The 12,615-nt window shown below is 44.3% G+C and overlaps 1 protein-coding gene across 1 annotated transcript in view; it reads right to left on the bottom strand.

Moving 5' to 3' along the window:
- Positions 1-12,615, bottom strand: part of TCP11L1 (t-complex 11 like 1) — a 666,815-nt gene that overhangs the window by 357,368 nt on the left and 296,832 nt on the right. The window contains exon 7 of the mRNA XM_069623576.1: positions 11,887-12,083. Coding sequence (XP_069479677.1) covers positions 11,887-12,083 — 197 coding nt within the window. The remainder of the gene's footprint in view (positions 1-11,886; positions 12,084-12,615) is intronic.

The following is a 12,615-nucleotide window of genomic DNA, read 5'->3' as shown; positions in this document are numbered from 1 at the left end:
TGACCCGTCAATCTGGAACCCCCTGAGCACTGTAAGGCAATGAGTAATTATTCAAGTGGTGCAATGTGGCTGATATATATATAAATACAAGAACCAATCGTAGCACAGCTTACCTAGATGTAATGTAATTACAGCCCGAATGTGATCAGGGACAGCAGGGACCAAGGACAGAGTCCATGAGGCAGGTTTCCAGTGAGACTTAGGTAACAGATGAACACCTGAAGCAATACGAAATGCACAAAACGTAGTGCGTGGCAGTCCAGTGTGCAAAACGAGGTCAAACGCCAGTAGGAAATTCAAGAGCCGAAAGTGCAAGCAAAAAATGATCCGTTAGACAGTCCGGTATGCAGAATCCGAGGTCGGGAGCCAGAGGAAGACAATAACAATGTCCGAAGCAATGGTGATGCAGGGCGTAGGAAAAACAATCCGTGCAGCAGTCCGTGGTCCTAGTATCAAGAATCCGATCAAAACAAAGCGCCAAACAGTCCTTAAGGAAAGCAGCTGTGAAGCACTGCTTCCGTGTCTTCCAACGCATTTAAACTGTTTGATGTTGTCACGTGATGTGAATCACGGAAGCGTGAGAAACTTGTCGTGTGATCAATGTTCCCTCTAATTATTATTCTCTATGTGCAGAACAAGTTGGCTGTTGTGCACATATTTTCCATGTGCGCAACTGACTAATGAAGTAAGCCACTTTCTGAGCATGCGTATTTTCTGAGCATGCGTATTTTGTGAACTACCATCTCAGAAGAGAGTTTGGAAAGGAGTTTCCTCTTCCCAACCACCGCATTTCTTTACAAATCTGTGTAAAAGGTGCATTTTCCAAACACAAGGTTAAAGAAAATGTTTTATTTTATAAAGAGAACTCATCAACCAATCCAAGACTTCAACATCTGCCAGAGTAACTTGCAAATGTTCTTCTGGAAAAACACAAGAGATATTTGTTTTGGTAATACAAAACGATCTAAGCTGTCAATTAATTCAGACAGGATACACCATTTGCAGATGGATTGATGGCAATTAAAAGCAATGTGTCAAAAAACATGCCAATAGGAATTCCAGTGCCACTTTAATGAAGTAATACAAGGACCAGAAGAACACACTGCTAATAATTTGTCTAAGAATGATAATTGCATCAGAATAACTGCACCTCTGAACGTGATGATCCAAATTCCTGTGCCTCTGCTTACTATTCACATTAAGTTGTCCTGTGAGTTGTGATAACACCAATCTTACAGCTAAGAGACCTATACACACCATCCACCCCCCCCCCCCAAAAAAAGGAAAATGTGCCCGTTAGGTAAGAATTAGTACAGTGTAACTGGTGTGAAACTACACACGACTTATCTCGGTGGTATTAGGTAACCCACCTTTTAATATAGGCCTGTACTACACAAGTTGGTAGTGTGACTGAGCATCCAGGCTTATTTTAAGAGGGGTAATGTGAGCTGTAGAGCGGTGCAATGAAACCAGTAAATACAAGTATCCAATTAAACACTTTGTGTACAAAATAAATACATATTTATTATAAAACTAAGATAATTAAAGCATTCTTTAAAAAGCATTAATTAGCTGTAACATTAATCCCAAGTTAGGAATAAATTCAAACAGTGAACAATAAAGCAGGTGAATAAGTCATTCATATGTTGCACATGTTCCAGCACCCTGAGGTGGCGTCATTATAGCATGTATATAGTATCACCTTTGCAATATTGAGTTTTAAAGGAAGGAAAGATTAGGCTTGGATCAGAACAGACTGATAGGTGAAAAGAAAAGTTATTTTCTCCCAAAGGGATGCAGGCAGTCAATTATCTCAGCATTAAAGTGTTCAACATTTAAAAACTGTAAAGGAACAAACACGGCCAAAGCTAATCGGTTCAGAAGGAGGCCTTTAGGGAGCCAGGACAGCCAAAGTCAATGGACAAAGTCAAAGTTCTGATGCCCTTCTTAGAAAATATTTCTTAAATCGTCAGTGTTGAAAAGAGAAATCACAGCAACTCGAGAGGAATCACCTTTGGAAAGCACAAGCTGTAAGGCCAGTGCAGGTAAGTTGAGGTAAACTTAGTGTAGGGTTAAATCACACTCCCAAAGATAGGAAGCACCCCAAGTGGCAAGAGGATAAAATACCCCAAGCACCACAGTACCTTGATATGATGTTTCAAGCGACGACAAGGCAAGGGACAGAGACAAGCGATCTTACTAGGCCAAGTTACATTGAGATCACACAAATGCAGGGGAGAGGGGAGGGGAAATTGAAAGGGGAATGGTTGGACTTCAGAAGACAATGCACCCACAAGTGGTCGATGTACCCCGGGTATTGAACTTCTGCAGCGTAGGAAAGTTGCCGCAAGTCGGAGGTTGTGCCAAAATAGTTTGTCTCGAGGCTAGGTGGTCCCACCAGCCTAAGGGAGGAAGTTGTCCTTTATGGGTCTTCCCTGTCAATTCAAAAATAAAACAGCTGCAGGGCTTCACTGGGCACTTAATGGCCCAGGAAGGTGCTGCTGGTGTCTTCGCTCATCTTCTGCTTCGGATGTTGTCCTCCAGTCGTCGACTTTGCTCTTAGTCCCAAAAACCTAGCTTTTTATGAAAATTCCTATTCATTCACTTGTAGGCCAAGAAAATGATATTGCTATGTTGCTCTCCACTTACAGGGTACCGGTAGCAATGCTAAAGTGGGAGACTCTACATCACATTTGGCTACTCGAAATCCTTAGAGGGGAAATTAATATTTGATTTTTTATATTGCGTTAACTTGCAAGAGGACCGCTTCAAAGCACTTGCGTATCATACGTACAAAGAAGACGAAGTGTGGGATAAGGTTACACACTCATGTAGTCTGAATACTTACAGCAAGTATCCTATATTTGAGCTGGAATATCAAGAATAGTTTGTTATTTTAAGAGAAAGAAAATGTCAGGTTAATTGCTGTAGTTTGTGCCTTATAAAATCTTGTTGAAAAGGTGAGAATTGTTTGTGTGCGCTGCTAAAAATCTTCTGAGCGGCACCCAGAAGGAAGCTGGGCAAACGCACATGCGTACAGCTTAGAGGGAACATTGCACGTGATACAAGGTGAACAAGGTTGTTGTGCAAGTCCCATCACGTGACACATGACTCTCCGTGTACGATGTCTGTTGCGCCAAACAAACAGGAGTCTCCATTTCAGCTGCCAACGGAGGGAGGGTCGCAATACTCCCAGACTGCCAAACAGAGCTCTACCATGTCTGTCGGGAGGTTGCCGCTTCGGAGTGCGAGCCTGTAGGTTTTGAATGCCCTGGTAGATGGTGACTGGATGTGGGCTGCCCTGGTGGATGGCGACTGGATGTGCGCTAAATGGGTGTGGGCTAATTCGTGCACTCGTAGAGTGTGGAGCACGGTGTGTGCTGGGAGTCGGGTGTGGGCTAATTTGTGCATTCGTAGGGTGTGGAGCAGAGTGTGTGCTGGGAGACGCGACACCCCCTGATATTTGGGAACTGTGTGTTTTGTGAAATAAGAAGATCTACAGTCAAGTCTGGCAGAATAGTGAGCTAGTGAACCAGATTTGATGTTACATTTGTGAACCGGAGAACAATCAGGGGAAGCGACTCCCCCAATACTTGGTAACTGTGTTTTTTGTGAAATAAGAAACTGAAAGAAAAGAGAAGGGAAGGGAAGGCAATTCAACATTAATCCTGTTGTGTTTTAGTATACATTTGAGGAGCATCCAACATCAAGAACTTTTAAGTCTAAGAACAAAACTATTTTTAGTTGACATCCAGAACGAGAGAAGCCTCCTTCTGGATCAAGAAGACACCCAGTTTTTCCTTAGTTCCTTAGTTAGAGTGTAAGGGACGGAAATAGGTTTGGAGACAGGACGGTGGACATTTTACTTTATTGGACATCCTGACAGAGTCCTTTTCGTTGAGGTAGGGCAAGCCCTCTTAGAAATAGGGCAAGATAGGTTTTCCTTTCCCTTACTACTCAATCCCATACGAAGGAAGAAGAGCAGGTCCACTCAAAACCACAGAGACCGAGTGCCTACCTGCCACAGGAAAAGGTGCAGTTCTTTTGGGGAAAGAGCAAAGGACTGAGGATCCTGGTCCGAACAGAAGAACAAGTTACTTACCAACTGTAACGGTCTTTCGACTGGATGTTCCTCCCACGTATTCCTCATCTTAGATATTGTCTGCCAGCCATGCTGCTTCTTCGGAAAATTTTCGCCAGAGGGCGCTGTGCTGGAGGCCTTGGAGTAGTAGTCCCTCGAGGGCTGCCATCAAATGTCGACATCATCTGTCGTATAAAGGGCTCGAGCCACGGCCGTTGGTCTCAGTTATGTTTTTTGGGTGTTAAGGGTCACATCAGTTCTATCAGACATCGAAGGACGTCAGGCTCTTAAGGAAGTACAAGTGCAAAAAGCGTAAAAACTGTACAGAGGCGTAGGTCCGGAGGGTCGATGAGGAATACGTGGGAGGAACATCCAGTGAAAGAACGTTACAGTTGGTAAGTAACTTGTTCTTCGAATGGATTGTGTCCTCCCACGTATTCCTCATCTTAGATAGACTCCCACAGCAATTGTAATTTGGAGGAGGGACTACCAGAGTTTTTAAATTGTGTACTGAATGAAGGACGGCTTTTGCAAAAAGGCCTCCTTGGTAAGAAGTGGAGTCTAAAGAGTAATGTTTTAAAAAGGTTCGCATGGACGACCAGGTGGCCGCCACACAAATGTCCTGCATCGGAACACCCCTCTGAAGAGCCGTAGAATTTGCTATGCCCCTGGTTGAAAGAGCCCATTGTCCATTTGGAGGCCAATATGTAACACTCAGATATTGCAGAATTATCCATCTGGATAAAATTTGTTTGGATACTCCAAGGCCCAATTTGTGTCCAGTGTAACCGACAAACAACTGGTCAGTTTGTCTAAATCTCTCTAGAGATATAAAAGCCGAGAGCCCTTTTAGAGTCCAGCCTGTGGAACCTTTCCTACTCTTTACTAGCGTGCGAAGGATGGTAAAAGGAAGGTAAAGTGATGTTTTGTGACGGATGGAAATCTGAAACTATTTTAGTTAAGGAAAAAGGTTTGACCTTCAAAATGACCTTATCCTTGTGGGAAATGGTGTGAGGAGGCTTGCAAGAGAGCGCCTGCAACTCACTCACCCTGCGGGCTGATGTTAAAGCCACTAGTAAAACAGTTTTTAGAGTTAGGAGCCTTAAAGGACAAGAATGTAAAGGCTCAAAGGGGGCACACATAAGAAATTTTAAAACTAAATTCAAGTCCCAGATAGGAACTTGAAAAGGTGTTGGAGGGAACACATTCGTTAGGCCTTTAAGAAATTGAACAACTAAAGGCATTTTAAAATAAGAAACTTCTTCGGAGGAGCGCTTGAAGGTAGTGCTGCTAAATATCCTTTAATAGTGCCAACTTGGAGCCCCGAGTTGGCCAGATGTAATAGAAAAGAAAGCACCATGGGAGTGCTACATTGAAAAGGGTCCACATCCTTATCCCTACACCATTTACTGAATTTCTTCCAACGACATCAGTACAAGGATTTTGTTGCTGGACTTCTGGCTGAAAGCAAAATCTCCATAACGTCGTCCGGAAGGTCCCAATCCTTATACCTCAGCCTCTCAGAAGCCATGCGTGAAGGCTGAGAGCTTTGACCTCTGGATGGAGAACTTGACCTTCCTTTTGCGAGAGGAGATCCTCTCTTTGTGGATGACTAATTGGAGGGCAGATGGACATGTCCAGAAGGTCCAGGTACCACGTTCTCCTGGCCCAATCCGGGGCAAATAGGATCATGGTTGTCCTGAACTTTCTCAACCTCCGGATTACTTGAGGAATCACGGGGACTGGAGAGAACGCGTATAGGAGTGGAAATACCCAGTCCACTACGAACGTGTCCCCTAGAGCTCCTTTTGGGGGAAATTTCCTTGAGCAGTACTGTTCGCACTTCTGGTTGGTTTCGGTCGCGAACAGATCCACTTGGGGGGTCCCCCAAAGGGCAAAGATCTATAGAAGGACTTCCTGAGCTAGTTCCCACTCGTGGGAGACTGCTCTGCCTGCTCAGAGCATCTGCCGCTGTGTACTTCTCTCGGCTAGGTGAACTGCTGATAGAGAGATTCCTTCTTGCATTACCCAAAACCAGAGCTGCACTGCCTCTCTGCACAGCGGGAGTGATCCTACGCCTCCTCTTTTGTTGAGGTAGTACATAGCCACTGTGTTGTTAGTCATTATCAGGACATTCTTTCCCCGTACAGAGGGCAGAAAGGCCTTCAGCATTAGTCCGATTGCCCTCAGTTCCAAAAGGTTGATGTGTAGTTTGGACTCCGATGGAGACCAACGACCGCTGATTGTCAGATCGTTGGTATGGGCTCCCCACCCTGTGAGTGAGGCGTCCGTCACTACTATTATCTCCGGCCATGGTTGCCAAAAAGGTTCTCCCTTGAGGATATTTTCCTTGCAAGCCCACCATAGAAGACCTTGGCCCACTCTGGCCGGGTCTTGCAGAAGATCTGACATCTCTCCCGAAAGCTGGGACCTGAGGGCCCATTGAAGGGATCACATCCTCAACCTGGCCTCTGGCACCAGAAAGATGCAGGATGCCATGAGGCCTAACAACCTTAGAAAATCGAAAGCTGGCGGTGGTTGGGCATTTTGAAACCTTGTTACCATCTGCAGAATGTGGGGAACTCTCTCTCTCTCTCTCTGGGGAACTGTATCTAAGACAGCTCCGATGAATTGGAAGTCTTTGGCTTGGAATCATTTGTGACTTCTTGTAATTGATGGAGAAGCCCAGCTTGTGCAGGAAGTGACAGGTCACAGTTAGATGGTCAAAGGCTCGTTCGGGTGAACTTTCCCTGATTAGCCAATCGTCCAGGTAAGGGTAGATGTAAATCCCCCTCTCTCCTGAGACTCGTTGCCACTACCGCTATCAGCTTGGTGAAAACCCTCAGGTCAGAGGTCAACTCAAATGGCAGAACTCGAAACTGATAGTGAAATCCGCCAACTGTGAACCTCAGGTACTTTGTGCTTGAGACGGATGGCACATGAAAGTAAGCATTCTGTAGGTCCAATGATACCAGCCAGTCCGGATGTTGAAGAGTCTGAAGGATCTGATAAAGGGTCACCATCTTGAACTTGTACTTCCTGAGGAATTTGTTAACATTTCTTAAGTCCAAGATGGGTCACAATCCTCCGCCCTTCCTGGTACATGTTCTATTGCACCTTTATCTAGCAGGGTTGAAATCTCCTGCACAAGGAGTGGGTCTGGAATTTTGACAGAGCTGGCTCCCTGTGGATGATCTTGCGGTCTTTGATGAAAAGGAAGGCAGTAACCATGGGTCACTATCTCTAGCGCCCAGGCATCCTACGTAATGCCCCACCATTCGTTCAGATACAGAGTGAGCCTGCCTCCCACCGGGGTTTTGTGGGTAAAGACCTCAGAGTGGTTTTGCAGCAGCTGAGGATGAAGTAGCCACTGCTGGGGCTGATCTAGCACCTTTTCCCTTTCCACCATGAGGGGGTCTTCTCTGTTGACCTCTTTGACTGGCCTGCCCCTTCCCTCTTCCAAAAGAGGAGTAGAAACGAAAAGGACGGTTTCTCCAGGAAGATGACCCTGCGTATGAATGTTTTTGTGGCTGTTTTATAGCGGCGCTGATGATTTAGCTGCCGCTTTCGAGGACTGCAGCTTCTCCAAACTCTCGTCCACCTTGCTGCCGAACAGCCTCAAGCTGTCAAAGGGCATGTTGAGTAACCTGGACTGTACATCAGATGCAAAACCAGATTTCCTCAGCCAAGCAAATCTGCGTAAAACCGTGCTAGACGCCATGGACTTGCTCACACTATCAGCAGTGTCCAGTCCGGACTTGAGGCACACCTCCATAGCCTCCTTTCCATCCCTTACTATCGCCAGGAAACCATCCCGTTCCTCACCCTCCGGGATGTGTTCAGCCTCTGCATTCAAACAGTCCCACAAGGTGTATGTAAATCTAGCTAAAGTACAAGTTACATTAGTAGATTTAAGGGCCATACAGCCCGAAGTAAAGACTTTCCTCGCCCAAGCATCAGTCTTCTTGTCGTCCCAGTCAGGTGGCATGGAAGGATAAGCTGATTGCCTATTTACAGTCTCAGCTTGAATCAGCAAGCTCTCAGCTGAGGGATGCTTAGACACATATTCTGGATCTGAAGATGAAGGTCTGTACTTTCCCACAAATATTTTATTGACAGCTGGTAAAGATTCTGGGTTTTCCCAATTCGCCATTACTCTTTTTTGCAGAGCTTTGTGGAAAGGAAGGATCGGGTCCTTCTGTGGCCCTTCATCAATAATATCTGTCATGTCATCCTAGTCATAACTCGGGGACACTGTCTTTCACCTCATGAAGTCGATGACCCTTCCCATGAGGTTCCTATACCCAGGTTCTGCATGGTCTGCTCTTTCAAATACGACCTCAGGGAAGGTATCTAGGCCACTGGCCGATTGAAGGCAGTCATAAAGGTCAGCTATTTTGGTATTTGGGTCTATTAGTTCCTCAGGAACTTCTCTTGTCCCAAATTTAACACCAGCTGATGTAAGATTCTGATCAGAGGAGTGTTCCTCAAAGATAGAGGACATGGATCTAAAAAATTCCTGCCTGGGCTGAGGATGGAAGATTTTATCTGGTAAAGCTTGTGGCATTGATCTAGATTTAGCCATAGGTGTTGCTGTGGGTATTGGTATTAAAGATTTCCTCGACAAAGGCATCGATGGAATAGACGCTGGCTTCGATATATTTGAGGGAATTCTCGAGGTCATCGAGGAAGGCTTCAATGTCATCGAGGAAGGCTTCGACACTGTGGCTGAAGGTACCAACGCCATGTTTGGTAATGGCTTCGACGCAGTCGTCGAAGGATGAGTCGATGCTCGACTTCAACGATGATGCCATTTTGTACTCTGTGAACCTCGATTTATGCACCAGAGGTTTTTGTTTTCTCTCATGAGGCGCCGGAGATTCTTCCTCCGAGGACTCCCTCGACTTTGTCAGATTTTGCGTATTTAGTTTTAGATTTCCCTCGGTCACTCTTGGAGTGGACAGGGGCAAGCTCTTCACGCGACTTCGAGGGGGACAGGGCTGCCTTCTCCAAATGTTTTAACATTGAAGCCCTATAGGCCTCCATTTTTTAGGGGAATCATGCTTAGAAGGACATGAAATAAATCTACTCTCAGGCGAGGAGGAAGAAGAGGAAGAACATCTGTGACGTCGCTGCTTCGATTTTTTAGATGAAGAGGAGGATGATTTCCTCAAGCGACTCTACGACCTCGACTCGTATCGAGATTTTCTACTCGACTCTCCTGAGTCTTTTTGTCTTTTTGCGGACTTAAAAGACTCCTCTCCCACCGCAATCTTACCTTGGCGTTCCTTAAGAGCCTTACTCGACATCGCCTGACACAACCACACTCGTCGACCCGAAGGTCAGGGCTGAGGCACCAAAGGCAGTTGCGGTGAGGATCGGTAATGGACATCTTCCTTCCACACTTCAGACATTTCTTAAAACCAGTCTTGGGTGGGGTAGGAGTTGAAGATGAAGACATATTTTCAATGAAAGAACTGACGCGCGGTTTCGAAACACGAAACAGAAGCTTGGAAAACCGGAACTGAGACCAACGGGTGCGGCTCCAGCCCTTTATCCGACGGATGACGTTGACATTCGATGGCGGCCTTCGAGGGACTACGACTCTGCGGCCTTGAGCACAGCGCCCTCTGGCGAACATTTTCCAAAGAAGCAGCAAGGCTGGCAGACAATATCTAAGATGAGGAATACATGGGAGGACACAATCCATTTGAAATGTAACCCTTTGTACCCCGTCAAGAATCCCCTCTTTTCGGGTTATGCCATTAGAGCAAGTAAACTGATTCTCTGGCTTCAAGTTGTCTGTTGATCCCTCAGCCATGACAGTGCCTACTACAGCAGCCCCATCACCACCACGTCAACAAAGGAAGACCACAGACAATCCAGTCACAGATAAACATGCTTATTTGTTTCACAGTAAAAGAAGTGAGCGTACACATTACTTTTGCGTTTCAATTGTAAAGTGATTTCTCCACGCAACTTTTAGCCAGCAGATCCGCTTGGCTGCATTTATCTTCAATTCTACCCATGATATATAGTAATAAAACACAGACCTAGAAGACGCACAATACTTCAAACATTGCTCTATGCAGTATGTCAAGAAATACAATGTCTTACCAAATGCCACTCGAAGAACTATATTAAAACATGTTAGCCAAAATGTTTCTCATAATACAATTTCTTTATTTTAGGTCACAATTTTCCTCACAAGACTATAACTTCAAATATATATTTCCATTTCCGATGGGGAACCTGAGTAAACGAAGTAGTCCAGCTATCGCATTAAAGTGCATGTTCAGAGAGTGTGCTGCAGTAAAGTACATAATTTCAAAGTGCTGGATTATCCCGAACAGTAACTCAGTTTCCATACCATAAGGTCATAAAGTGTGCTTATAAAGTGCATCTTGCAATAAAATGCATTCTGCTGAAACCCATTAGCAGTACCTCGACATAGCACAAAGTCAAACGTAAGTATAAAACTGCTTGCTTATTCCTGTTTCACAGGCTCCTAGCTGGCATTTTCTCTAAAGCAACTGAACATTTTTGCATACAAACACACTTCTAACTCACAAGAATGTACACATTCGCGCCTCTTTGTTCAGACCTAAGAGTTGTTCTGAAAATAGTCTAATAATCCACCTGCAAGCCTTTGTCTGAACAGCATATCAAGAGCGACTCCATTGTTTTCACATGTTAAACTTGCTTTATGCCAAAAAAATGTATACCTACTAATGACCCTAGATTTCCCTTGTGGAAGTGGACTGAAACAGGTTATGAAATATTCTTTGTCCTAATCACCTAGATGGACTTCTGGATTACAGTTTCCGATGGGCAAATAACAACCTATATATTGTGCATGTCTCGATGTGCAAGTTGTATAATTCTATAATCTGTACAATGTATTTAATGTCACACGAGTGAAATCTCTCTAACAGCAATAGGCACACACATTACACTGCTCACATCTGACAAAGTCTTTCGAGGTATATGAAAGCCAGGTTGTTGATGGGTTCCTCTCAGTGATTGTAGTTACAACAAAAAATGTGAAATATCTTCTTGGGATCTATTAATGTATATCTGCAGCTTTGTAATACTGCTTATTGAGTGACAATATTAGAGTATTTGGTCACATAGCCCGAGGGTGCCCCTTTAAGAATGTCAATACACAATCCTTATTGCTGACACTTGCTAATTGCAGCCAGTGGTTTTATGGATCCAACCGCCTGTAGACCAGGTACAAGCTGAATGCGTCTCTCCCTCGCCTTTTTTTTTACTGCACGAAACACATGTCCATTTGATAATGCACTGCAGATTCATGGAAAACATAGTACATTTAATTGTACACCGTTTATAAATGTGAATAAAACAATTGATAAAAAGATTGAGTACAAAAGGAAAATTAATATTTCACAAAAGGTAGTGGACATTTTTTTTCTTCTCATAGGGTACAGATCCTAGGCCTAGGGGCAATATTTTGGTACATAAAGCAGTCCAATTATACATTGCCTATGCTGAAAAACAGAAATGCTAATTCTCATAAAATATCCCAGACTAATGTACAGAAATAGCCCATTTGGAATGCCAACCCTGAGATGTCGAAACACTCCCATTGTAGAGAATGAACATAAATTATAAAAACGGGGTATTTCTCATAAAATCTAGTGGAAGTCCATTTGCTCATTATTAGCTAATGTACAAATGTGAAAACGAAGCAATACATGAATCAATTATATCATTCGCATTATACTGCACACCAGGTGATTCTGTGTGGGGATCAATGAGTCACAATTGGCTCAAACACATACCTCTGGGAAAGGTGTGTTATTATGATCCCATTTCAGCAGTTTAAGATAAGCGTGGTTCAGGACATCTACTCGGCTCAACGAGGGAACTCTACCGACAGCCACTGCACCAACATCTGAACATGGTGGATCCTCGTGCTTCACACCAGCGAGCTCATCTGCTGCTTCTTGTAGCCATTTAGTGACAAACTCCAGAGAATCTACAACCGAGAAAATGATACAATTTCAAGCACACCCCAATTCAAAGCAAAATAAGAGCCAACTCAGTATCCACCTACTTTGCACACATTTTTGTCAGATGACTTCCAATCTACTTGTCAATTTACTTACTTTACAATAGATCATCATGATCCTCAATTCCAAAAAATCATGACAGGAACTATTCTGAAACTCCCTCAAGCAGTTCAGCATCAGCAAACATTTGACAGCATTTGGATGTCTTTCTGCATCACTGCTAAACATGATAAATAGCTCTTATTGATGAGCGCCCTAACCATATGCCTTGAATTATCAACAGAATTTTTCCCTGTTGACAGCTTCCATCACCACCCAGAATAGATTTCTGACAGCCAATCAGGATCCCAGCCTTCCAGTAATAATCAATGGTATTGCCATGGATCCCAATGGCTTGCTAAAATGGTAGCCACCACTCCTGATGCTTCTGGCTCCGCTCCCCCTCCCATCCCTAGTTCGCCATACTTACCTTGCTCCTCTCCCTTCCTCTTATGCCTG

This window comes from Ambystoma mexicanum, chromosome 11, assembly GCF_040938575.1.
Source record: "Ambystoma mexicanum isolate Mex_15411 chromosome 11, UKY_AmexF1_1, whole genome shotgun sequence".
Classification (NCBI taxonomy): Eukaryota; Metazoa; Chordata; class Amphibia; order Caudata; family Ambystomatidae; genus Ambystoma; species Ambystoma mexicanum.
The sequence above is the reverse complement of the archived record's forward strand: the minus strand, read 5'-3'. Positions and strand labels throughout refer to the sequence as shown.